Source organism: Microcaecilia unicolor, chromosome 3 (genome assembly GCF_901765095.1).
Source record: "Microcaecilia unicolor chromosome 3, aMicUni1.1, whole genome shotgun sequence".
NCBI classification, from domain to species: Eukaryota; Metazoa; Chordata; class Amphibia; order Gymnophiona; family Siphonopidae; genus Microcaecilia; species Microcaecilia unicolor.
Window position 1 is genome coordinate 187,525,657 of NC_044033.1, and position 12,075 is coordinate 187,537,731.

Below are 12,075 nucleotides of genomic sequence, written 5' to 3' on the forward strand. Positions count from 1 at the left end.
TAACCAGCTATCCCCAAATATTCAGTTCATATCTGGCTATTGTAAGCAGGCCGCTAAAATATCTGGCATATCTTTAGCCAGTTTAAAGTTAACTGACTATCTTCTACTGTCGACTTAGCCGGTTAACTTTAAACCGGCTAAAAATAAACCAGATATTCAATGCCGGTCACTGGAAATGGCCCAGCATTGAATATCTGGGCTGACTGCTGACCGAGGGAGTTAGTCAGGCTTCCTCCCACAGTCTTTTCACAGTTTAACTTCAATTTAATGAGTTAGCCCAGGATTCCATAATATCTAATCCCAATTTTATGATGTCCAAAATTTCACAAATGTCATCCTTAAAAGGTACATAAATCATCACATCATCTGCGTAAATAAATGGGTTAAAACCCAGCTCTCCCAATTTCTTCCTCAGAGAGATCATCTGTACAGTATGTTAAACAGGATTGGAGAGATTGGTGAACCCTGGGTACTCCACTATCAGCAGTCCAAAGGGATGAAATAACATCTTGCATCGCCACTCGATAGGATCAAAGTGGAACAATATGGGGTCCTCTCCTTTCTTTCCACCCACCCATTCTCTGAACTCCTTTCCTCCTTCTCCATCACCCTTCCTATAAGCTGATCTCCGCTCTTTCACCTATTCTTCATCTACTCCCTTCATCTTTCTCTCTCCCCTTCTTTTCTTTCCATTTCTCTCTTTTACTTTCCTCTCAGCTCTATACCATCCTTTCTCCTCCCAGTGTCCCTCCTCCAATCTCATTACATGTCCTCTCCCTCAGGTTCCTCTTCTATCTCCCTCCTTTCAGGACTATCCACCCTCCACTTTTTTCCAGTCCTGGCTCCTTTTCCATTGCTACCCCAAGGGTTCCTTTCTATTTGCCCCCTCCTTCCACCTGCTTCCTCTTCTGCTTCTTCCTCTATCAGGTTCCTTTCCTTTCCCTTCTCTCTGTCCTCTTTCTCTCCTCACCCTCCACCCTCACCTTCCCTCTGTGCTTCTCATTGCTTGGGAGGCTGCAGTGAGAGTGGTTATGTAGGCCAAGCTTTCGAAAACTTAAACATTAATATTTTCCTAGCGAAGAAGTCAAAACACAGCAAAGGGATCTTAATGATTTTTGTGTTGTAATTGCTAGCTGTATTATCGGGAAGGTGTTTGCTAGAGCTGCTATTTTATTTTTCTAATTTTAATTGTAGGTTCAGTAATCCTGGGGTCTTGGCAGGTTAATCCTGACTAGTGCTGTGAAAGTCTTCTACATATAAAACAGCATACATTTGTCTGTTCCCATCACAAAGGAGCTCAGGGGTCTCTGCCATGGAATTAGGTAGAGTTCAGAACCAAAGAGGGTTCATTTTCTGAGATGTTTGAGCAATTTATTAAGCAAAGTTGTGTCCTTCTCTGGAAAGCTTGTGAATAACTCTAAGCTTTCAGAAGTTTTTGGGCTTGCGTGGCTGGGCGAGGGTCTCATATGCTGCCTGAATTTCGATGAAGTGCTGTTCAGCTTCCTTTGCTCGATGACGGTTGTGGTCTGGGTGCCAAACCTTCACCAGCTCCCGGTAACTCCTATTAATTTCATCGAGGGTAGCTCCATGATGAAGATCTAGAACCTGAACAGAGGAACAAGTAGCAGAAGTTACAAAGTTATCTAGAGCTTCTGCGCCCTCCTCTGCCAGTGCCAAAGCCTCTGAATTTTGTTGAGATGACTGTTCTTGTACTTGGGTACTGCAGAGTGAACATGGAATCTGAAGCTCTGGATGTCTGTCTTACAGAACAGAGACTAGTGAAGTCAGCTACAGAATAAGCTTACTTCTGCGCCCTCTCATGGACTGATAAAAAAAAAACCATGCATTAGAGCTCTGTGCTAAATCTCAGCGCAGGGTTTCCTAATGCATGCTTAAAAAAATGTGCCAACGCAGTAAGCAAACAGGCTGTACACAGAAAACGTGGGCTAAAGTGGGACGGCATGCCTGACTGCAAAAGAACAAGGTAACCTGTTAGTCCTCCTCAGACCTTGCGTCAAAACCCCAGCATTAAAAATCCTTGCGCTCAGCCTTCTAGTCTTCTGCGCACGTCTCTGCATCTATATTGAATGGTTAATACCTTCATTACTATGGGATATAAATGAGTTGCACGCTGATGTCAGAGCAAGTTTTCAAAACCCTTTAAACATAGGACACCCAAGGTAGCGCACAAAATTGAGCGCAGAAGCCAAGCTAAGTTGTGTGCAGAGCCTGGTGCACTTGATTGTATCACCCCTCAGTGCTGTCCTCCACCACTTTGTGCCGCACCCCTATCTCTATTCTTCCCTGGAAAGGTGATGTCTACAGCCTTGGGTGGTTGTGTGACTAACCAGCTTATTTTCGAAGGAGATGGCCGACCATCTTCCGACACAAATCGGGAGATGGCCAGCTATCTCCTGAAGCCGGCCAAATCGGTATAATCAAAAGCCGATTTTGGCCGGCTTCAACTGCGTTCCGTCGCGGGGCCGGGGGAAGTTCAAGGGGGCGTGTCAGCATGGTAGCGAAGGCAGGACGGGGGCGTGCCTTGAGATGGCCGGCTTCACCCGATAATGGAAAAAAGAAAGCCGGCCTTGAGGAGCATTTTGCTGGCTTCACTTGGTCCCTTTTTTTTCAGGCCCAAGTCCCAAAAAAGTGCCCCAACTGACCAGATGACCACCAGAGGGAACCGGGGATGACCTTCCCTGACTCCCCCAGTGGTCACTAACCCCCTCCCACCCTCAAAAAACAACTTTAAAAACTTTTTTTGCCAGCTTCTATGCCAGCCTCAAATGTCATACTCAGGTCCATCGCAGCAATATACAGGTCCCTGGAGCAGTTTTAGTGGGTGCAGTGGACTTCAGGCAGGCGGACCCAGACCCATCCCCCCCTACCTGTTACACTTGTGGAAAATGGGAGCCCTTCAAAACCCACCCGAAACCCACTGTACTCACATGTAGGTGCCCCCCTTCACCCCTTAGGGCTATGGTAGTGGTGTATAGTTGTGGGTAGTGGGTTTTGGGGTGGGTTGGGGGGCTCAGCACCCAAGGTAAGAGAGCTATACACCTAGGAGCTATTTTAATTTTTTTTTTTTAACTTTTTAGAAGTGCCCCCTAGGGTGCCCGTTGGTGTCCTGGCAGGTGAGGGGGACCAGTGCACTACGAATCCTGGCCCCTCCCACGACCAAATGCCTTGGATTTGGCTGGGTTTGTGATGGCCTGATTCGGTTTCCATTATGGGCAAAAACCGAGGCTGGCCATCTCAAACCCGGCCATCTCTGACATTTGGGCAGCCCCAACCGTATTATCGAAAAAAAAGATGGCCGGCCATCTTTTTCGAAAATACGGTTGGCTCTGCCCTTTCGTGGCACCGTCCTTGGAGATGGCCAGCCATGTAGATGGCTGGCGCCATTTGAAAATGCCCCTCCACGTGTCAAAAGGGACAGACTGAGTTGATGCTGGCTTTACCCTATCGCAAGCAGGAAGATATCATTTACTTTAATAGGACTAAACATTTAACCAGCGGCAGTGAGTATTTTTTAAGATGCCGCTGGCTTTATGCTCCGATATTATGTCCGGGTGCTGCTGGCATTGAATATCTGGCTTTGTGTAGCCGGATATCCTTTATCAGCCATATTCAGCACTTAACTACCTAAGGAAAACCAGGTAAAGATAGGACTGTGTTGTATGGGTCCAATTTGTCCGGTTAACCTAGGTGTTTAAGTGCTGAATATCGGTTTTAACCATGTAAGTGCTGACTGTGCCCTCCGACCACTCACAAAATAGCCAGCTACAATTTTAGCAGTTAGTGCTGAATATCAGTGAATAGCCCTGCACAAGTGATTTAACCAGCCAGGAGCCATTAAATCGCTTTGAATTACGACCACATAGTTTTCATTTTTACAGAAAACACAGACCAAATCTCTATATGTGTAGTAGGGAAACATGAGCCTGCCCTGTTCCATATGGAATCTGCTGGCATTCCAGATTTAGCTTCACCAAGGGCTGTATAGAATGATGTTGCCATAATATCCCCCACTAGCACAAACATGGAAGATTCATTCACCCTGCACAGGACACACGAAGGGGGCAATTCTGAAATTGGGCACCCACATTTCATGCTTCTGTAGATACTAGCACTTTAGAGGGTAAGGGTACACTGTCATGTGTAGGTGGCAGGAAGGTGACTAACAGTGGTGGCCCTACCATTAGGCCAGCTGAGGTGGGGGCCTCAGGCGGCACTCTTTTGAGGCGGCTTCGCCTTTCACCCACTCTTCCCCAACCCCCTGTCCACCAATTTACCTTTTAACTCTCGTTTTTCCACAGGTGGTGGCAGCAATTCCCAGAGGCTGCCCTGCCACCGGTCCTGGCCCATTCTGTCTTCTGCAGCCTGCCTCCGGGGAAACAGGAAGTTACATCAGAGAGACGGGCCGCAGTAGAAAGAAGGGACTTTGACCGGCGGCAGGGCAGCCTCTGGAAATTGCTGCCACCACCTTTGGAAAAATGAGAAAGAAACGGTAAATTAGTGGAAGGGGGCTGTGGAAGGAAGGGGGGGATGGCAGACTGTGGCAGGGGTGGCTGTGGTGGCAGCTCATTCCTCGGGAGAGGGGGCAATGGCTCATTCCTCGCCTCGGGGGCGGGGGCAGCAGCGGCAGATCATTCCTCGCCTCAGGCAGCAGATTGTCTTGGACCATCCCTGGTGATGAAGCGCTATTCTGTGAGGTCAGACACAAAAGGCGTAGTGCCTAAACAAAAGGGGACATTCACATGGGAGGGGCACAATGGGGATGCCACTTACACATGCAACTTCTTGCACCCTTGCCACATTTAGGGGACCGCAGTTATGCTAAGTCTATGACTGATATAACAATGTTCCCTCTAAGCTGTGTGGAAGTCCTCCAACCACATTCCTGCTAGTGGGGTGGGGGGGAGGGGGGTGATGCTTCAACATTGTGTTTTCAATCGCTAGGGACAGACAGGTTCCCTGGAGTGAAGAAGAGCTTGTCTGTGAATGACCCTGGCCCTCATTTATTCAGGAAAATGTTTTTAAACTTTCTTGTTTAAGAAAGTTTAAGTATGTTAAAGAGCTGCTAAGCAACTTAATTATGTTATTGTAATTTTTCAAGATTTGTATTGGACTTCTTTAGCTTGTAATCCGCATAGAACTTCAACTTTATAAGATTAAATATAATGTAATGTAACTATTGAAAATGTGATAGTGAAACAGCCCCCCCCCCCCCAACAGGACTCTCATTCAGCTTAGAGGGTTGGATGTAACCGGGGACATCTAAACGTTAGGCATGTCGCCAATGTTGGATTACAGTAGTATTCTATAAAGGAATCTGAGTGCCCGGATGCTGTAATACAATAGCTCCTACCATGCGGCATTGGGGTATCTAAAAGGAGGTGCTCATGTATAGGCCTGTCCTCTTCATGTACAAAAGAGGGACAGATGAAGAAGGGGTGGGGAGAGGATACTAGAGCATTGTACCCAATCCTGTCCTAGAGGCACATCTAGCAAGTCAGGTTTTCAGGATATCTCCAATGAATATGCATATCAACAAAACTGGCTTCACAATCTAATATATGAAATCACTTCTTATATATGAAATCCTGGAATGAACTTGTCATAACAAAACTCTGTAAGCCACATTGAGCCTGCAAATAGATGGGAAAATGTGGGATACAAATGCAATAAATAAATAAATAAATAAATAAATAAATAAAAGTGGAAATTCACAATAATACTTCCAAATACAAATACTACTTGTCGCTTACATATAATACATACTAAATATTTATCAAATTCACATTGTTTAAAAACAACACACCAACATTTCTTCAAAAAACCCTGATGCCCAACCCCACTTGGCTTCTAAGAAAACAGCGACAGCCAAAGCATTCACTAGATGAAGTCCAAAATACCAGACAAATTCTTTAATGCACACATCAGCAAAAGCAGGACTGAATTCCAGAAGTTGCTCTTGGCCAACAGATGATCGAGAAATGTCCTCAGTTGCCCACTGCAGTCCCTGCAGTGCCCATGCAACTCCAACGGCGCACAGCATCCAATGTATTTCTCAAGCGGTTCACTTCAAACACTTTGAACGTAGGATAGAAGAAGCAGCTCAACAATGGATCCTCACCATGAGGGTGGACCAGGTAGCAGTGCTCTTAAAATAAACTTAGCCCAGCCTCTACACAGAGATTTTCAACCTTTTTCATCTAATGGAACCAGGGCTTTTTTTGAGGGGGTACTTGGGGGTACTGAGTACTGGCACCTTTTCCATTGTCTGCTAAAATTGACCCATGGACCCCAAGTTTTAATGAAAGTGCTCAGGCTCTACACACCAATTCTGCCTTGTCATAGATTCTGTGGCTGGTTGCAGGGTCATGGCTGTTGTGGGGAGGGTCCCTCAGTGATCCCTTCAAGGGTGGCCAAGCATTTGAGTACTGGCACCCTTTTTGCTAGAAAAAAATGCACAGCACGGAACACTGATAAGGCGCTAAAATTGTCAAGGAACACCACAAATTTTTTAAGGACATATGTCCTCGACACCCCCTTCTTGCCCTGCCCCCCAAAGTTACTCCCCCCCCCCACACTTAACTTAAAAAAAACCCACTAGTCTATAATATTGTTTCATAAAGGCAAGATAAAAATGTAAGAGCTCCTAAGAATTGAAAAAAAAATCCAGAAAGAGGCTTCAACAATAGCTTTGATTTGCACTTCATTTACCAACAATTGAGTACTGGCACCCTTTTTGCTAGAAAAAAATGCACAGCACGGAACACTGATAAGGCGCTAAAATTGTCAAGGAACACCACAAATTTTTTAAGGACATATGTCCTCGACACCCCCTTCTTGCCCTGCCCCCCAAAGTTACTCCCCCCCCCACACTTAACTTAAAAAAAACCCACTAGTCTATAATATTGTTTCATAAAGGCAAGATAAAAATGTAAGAGCTCCTAAGAATTGAAAAAAAAATCCAGAAAGAGGCTTCAACAATAGCTTTGATTTGCACTTCATTTACCAACAATTTTTGAATGTCTCCAACACTGATACTCTGTACATATGCGAAAACCAAGCATGCGCAGACTACTGACATCGGCAGCAGCTGCTGACTGCTGAGCTGTTCTTAAGAGCTTCTGGACGCCTTCAGGGACATCTTCAGGGACGCCTGGTGGGACTTGGGGATCCCTGCCAGCCACCACATCCACTGAGAGTCCCACGGCACACCTGCCACGGCACACTGGTGGAAAATCACTGCTCTACACGATATCATATTTCACCATAAGGTGTCAGCAGGAGCCAGGGCTCAAACAAAAAATTCAAATATTCTCAAACCACAACATGGTGGAGTAAACCAGTGAGTGGCTCAAGTCACACGCCGCTAAGTTCAGTGTTTGACGTGAACCGCTTGAGCAATACATTGGATGCTGTGCGCCTTTGGAGCTGCAATGGGCGACTGAGGACATTTCTTGACCATCTGTTGGCTGAGAGCAACTTTTGGAATACAGTTCCTGTTTTTGTTACATGTGTGCAGAGAAGAACTTGTCTGGACTTCATCTGGTGAATGCTTTGGCTGTCGCTGTTTTATTAGAAGCCAACTGGGGTTGGGTATCAGGTTTTTTTGAAGAGATGTTTGTGTGTTGTTTTTAAACTACGCGAATTCAATAAATATTTAGCATGTATTATATGTGAGAAGTGGTAATTGTATTTGGAAGTATCACGATGAATATATATGAGATAGATTTGCATGCAGTGCCTCCATGACACGCAAATCTCTCTCCAGCATATTCACGTGGTAATCGAACGGCTTGGTGTGCCTCTGGAACAGCGTTGAAAAACACTGTGCAAGAAAAAGGACAAGATGGAGACTAGAGATGGAGGGAGAAGGGGGAAGAGTGAGGACGGAGGGACAGAGGAAGACCTTACTTTATATGCCATGGCTTGTTTCTCACTCTGGAAGCTATTGACGAATTCATAGATTTTCTCCCATTCACTGAAGTAGGCAGCACCTAAGCCACCCCCACCTGTCACCAGCCTCCAGGTGTGATATGGCAGGAGCAGGATGGATTCCAGGAGGTGGCTGATACTGGGAAAGATGCTAAACCAGTCCAAGAGGGCTCCAATGCCCTCAGCCATGTACGTGATGGTGGCTGTGGTGTTGTAGATGATGCTGTACGCCACAGGAGCACTGAAGGTCAGGTATGCCAGCCCCAGACGGTACAGTCGAAGGCTCAGGGGCTCATAGTCCTGAGAGGGGGGTTTGTAGCGCCGATTTTGTTGTGAGGTCATGCTGGTGGTGATACTGATGGGTAACATGGCAATAGCACGCCCATAGAAGATAGGTGCAGTTAAGAAAGCTGCCATTAGGGTGTTCTTCAGGTCTGAGGTCTGCTCGCCCACGTTGGCCACTAAATGAACTCCAAGCCCAATGGCTAGGGGCAGGGCTAAAATGTAGAAGGAGCTAAGGAAAGAGAGGCCAATGACTGCCACAATCCCAAAATAGATTCCCACTGCCATCTGGCCAAAGACGCGTACGGCACTCATGGGTGGTTCAGAGTCTCGTGGCTGCACCTTGCCACCCTGGCAGTGGTTTGCTTGGGCTACAAAGCCTGGAATGTACCAGAACTCCCAGGTCCAGCTAATGCCAAAGCCTCCAAAGGTGAGCATCCACAACAGTGCGTGGCTGTCCCGGCCCAGGTATAGGTGATGGAGGCCGAAGGGCCCCCCTATTGCCCAGAGCACATAGGTCATGAGGAGACTTTTACCCATGCTTGTGGCCTTGGAATTCCCAATCCTGCTGCTCTCAGTGTCCAGGAGGTCCAATCTCAAGCAGATCCCCTGCACCAGCACTCTTTTGCAAAGCTCTCTCCCTCACTTCCCTGCAAAGGTTCTTGCCCCTGCTTGCCTGCAGAAGTCCACACTGTGCACTTGCTCAGGTGCGCTCTGAGCTGTTGGAAAGTGGCCTGCACCGGAGACTCTCAAAGACCCATTCAGTCAGTGCTGGGAGGCTTCTCTACCCAAAATCCTGATTAAAAACAGAACAAGAGAACTCATGAGTCACTGCCCTGGGGAGAAGCATGCCGATAAGACAGTATCAGTTGCATTATACTAACATGATGTAGCACATGGTATGGAGAATAATTTTATAACATGGCATCTAATAAGAACATTAAGGTGTTTTTCTTAAGCCTATTTTATAAATCAAGATAGTTGCTTACTTTTCTTTGTAAAACACCAGCATCAATGGTTGCAAAGTCACCTTGATTTAAGGTGCGATCGCTTACAACAGCCTTGTAAATTCCCGCATCTAGATGGTAGCAAGAATGTGCATAAATTATACTATTTTATAATATACATGTGCGCTGCACCTGTTTTCTGCCCAAACTCTGTCCATGTATGTGTCCACAGGAAAAGCGCACACCATGCAAAGTTCGTACATTTATGCAGGGTCATTTATGGAGAAGCCCACCTGTGTGTGTAAATGGGTGAGAGGCACTTTTCCTTCTAAGCTGAGCAGGAGTCCTCCACCTACAGTCCTGCCAGTGGGAGGTGCTGTTTCACTATCACATTTTCAACAGTGAGGGACAAGCAAGTTCTGCAGGACTCCAGGGAACCTGCCTGTCCCTAGCAATTTCAAACATGATTTTGAAACACTGCCCCCTACTGGCAGCAATGCAGTTGGAGGACTCTTGCTCAACTTAGAGGGAACAGTAGTGGGAGGTCAGCATGCTGAACTTGCTCAGAAAGATATTAGCTTAGAAGGAGTGAGCATACCCATTTCATTGAAGATAAAAATAGTGGGTGGATCGACACCAGGTTATCTATGGAAACTCATGTGACTATGGTTGTATGAAATACTTTTTTTCACTTGAAGTTAATCAGAAGAATTTGCAAATTTTTGAAACCAAAGTCGCTTATTATTGATTATGCAAGCCCTGGTATTAACCCATTTGGATTATATGAATATTATGCTCCTGAGCTTGCCTGATAAGCGGCTATACAGATTACAAATTTTGCAGAATGTGACAGTAAAAATGTCATGAGGATGGAGTGCGGTGGAGCATGTTATGCCATATTTAATCAAGGCCCCCCTGGCTGCCTGTAAAGGCTAGAATAGAGTTCAAAGTTTTAATATTTGTTTTTATATGTGATGGCACCAAATTGTATGTCATTTTAGTAGGGTTTCCATTTCGGGATTAAGTTTATGCTCAGGATCTGAAATTCAATTGATTGTACCAAATTTATCTGTGATTCACTTTCAATCCACAAAGTATAAAACAGGGGCAGACTGACAGTGATTTGGGCCACTGGGCAATAATGATAATTGGGCCCCCCAACCCCCATCCCATCCAGATCATTGGTTCTGCATCACCCTGGGTCCTCATATCTCCCTCTTCCCCTGTCTTTAAGCTGCCACTGACCTTTTCCTGTATAGCGTAGTCCGGCTGCTGCAAGTACAACTTAGCCTCTAAAACCTCCTTTCCTCTATACAATGGCACAGGCAGCTACATGGCCGTCTGCCACTGATGCCAGAACTTCTTTCTGCTGCAGCCCACCCTTGTGGAGTGGAGGAGTAGCCTAGTGGTTAGTGCAGTGGACTTTGATCCTGGGGAACTGAGTTCGATTCCCACTGCAGCTCCTTGTGACTCTGGGCAAGTCACTTAACCCTCCATTGCTCCTGGTCCAAAATAAGTACCTGAATATATGTAATCTGCTTTGAATGTAGTTGCAAAAACCTCAGAAAGATGGTATATCAAATCCCATTTCCCTTTCCCTATTTGAGATTCTAGATGGAATGTTGCTACTATTGGAGATTCTACATGGAATGTTGCTACTATTGAGATTCTGTTGCTACTATTTGAGATTCTACATGGAATGTTAATGTTGCTATTCCACTAGCAACATTCCATGTAGAAGCCTGCCCTTGCAGATCAGCAACGCAGCCGCACAGGCTTCTGTTTCTGTGAGTCTGACGTCCTGGATACTGGCACTGAAAATTCAGGGACTGGTGCTGCCAACAGCACCTATTTAGGTCCTGGTGATAGTCAGCCATTTTGCTGTCCTAACTTTACGGTCAGAGAGAGGATGCTGGGCTCAAAGGACCTTGATCTGATTCAACATGACCTTTCTTATATTCTAAATCCAGGCTTTTAAAAACATATCAACCTTAATACTGAAAATCAACAGCAGAACCTAATATAAAGCATGTTTAATGTCTCTTTAAAAATAAAAATAAAACTCAACAGAAAAATAAGCACTTTTAAACAGCCAAATCTAATGACGGCCTTCAGTGCTCTCAATACTTTTCACAATGCTCAGATCTGGGAGTTCTATAGTGTCATTTAAGCACAAACTACAAATCCCAGAATGCACTGACATTCCCCCTTGCCTTGAAATTGTGCATGGGCCACCGTAACCCCACCTCATATTTCTCAGAATGTTCTCTTCTTTACCTACACTCAGCAACTAGGGTCAGGGATTGATTTGCAAACAATTCACTGAACTTGGCACATACCTGGTGCAGGTGGAAAACACCGTAGGACAGGGTTTATATCCTGAGCCCAAGGGGCTCGTCCGCCTCCCTGCCTTCCACTTCACATTGATCTGGAATGGCTGTGCTTAGTTTATCTCAGTGGACTTTGCCCATGTCTTTGAATATTTCCTGTTGCCACAGATCAGGCGGTGATTGGCCAGTGGAGCTGTGGAATCTGCCCTGTACTGACTGGGAGATGCAGTCTTTTGCACATTATGGTTCAACTTCTCAGCCTGTCTCTTCTATGCTGCAATTCCCACCCTGGCACTCCATCCTTGCCTCTGTCTTTTCCTTATTTTAATACAGAAAAAACTAGATCCTTTTGAGGCTTGGCTATATTTTATTTGGACTCCTATATGAAGAATCCAATGTTATTGTGGCACAGAATTTAAGTTTGTGTTATGGGTCAATAAAAGACTTTGCTTTGTAACAACACAAACCCAACAAACTGCGAGAAAGACTGTGTGCAATCAGCCAAGCATGAATAAATGTGGTGTGAAACTGGTCTTCACAAGAAGACTTTAGGCTAGTCCTGAATT

General features: G+C 45.6%; 1 protein-coding gene across 2 annotated transcripts; it reads right to left on the reverse strand.

Moving 5' to 3' along the window:
* Window positions 1-283: 283 nt before the first annotated feature.
* On the reverse strand, window positions 284-11,605 carry DNAJC22 (DnaJ heat shock protein family (Hsp40) member C22). Of its 2 annotated transcripts, XM_030195245.1 has the most exons (4): window positions 11,519-11,605; window positions 9,222-9,310; window positions 7,930-9,028; window positions 284-1,605 (listed from the first exon to the last, which is right to left on the reverse strand). In XM_030195245.1, exons 3-4 carry the CDS (start codon window positions 8,770-8,772, stop codon window positions 1,426-1,428), a joined length of 1,023 nt encoding a protein of 340 aa, XP_030051105.1. In that variant the 5' UTR covers window positions 8,773-9,028; window positions 9,222-9,310; window positions 11,519-11,605; the 3' UTR covers window positions 284-1,425. The 2 variants fall into 2 exon arrangements, with proteins under 2 accessions (XP_030051105.1, XP_030051104.1); XM_030195244.1 differs by lacking the exon at window positions 9,222-9,310.
* Between the last annotated feature and the right edge of the window lie 470 nt (window positions 11,606-12,075).

Excerpts from the sequence above, each read along its gene's own strand:
- DNAJC22 (XM_030195244.1), bottom strand. The coding sequence starts at position 8,772 with ATGGGTAAAAGTCTCCTCATGACCTATGTGCTCTGGGCAATAGGGGGG. Across the intron at positions 1,606-7,929 it reads AACAAGCCATGGCATATAAA|GTTCTAGATCTTCATCATGG; the intron begins GTAAGGTCTTCC and ends TCCTCTGTTCAG.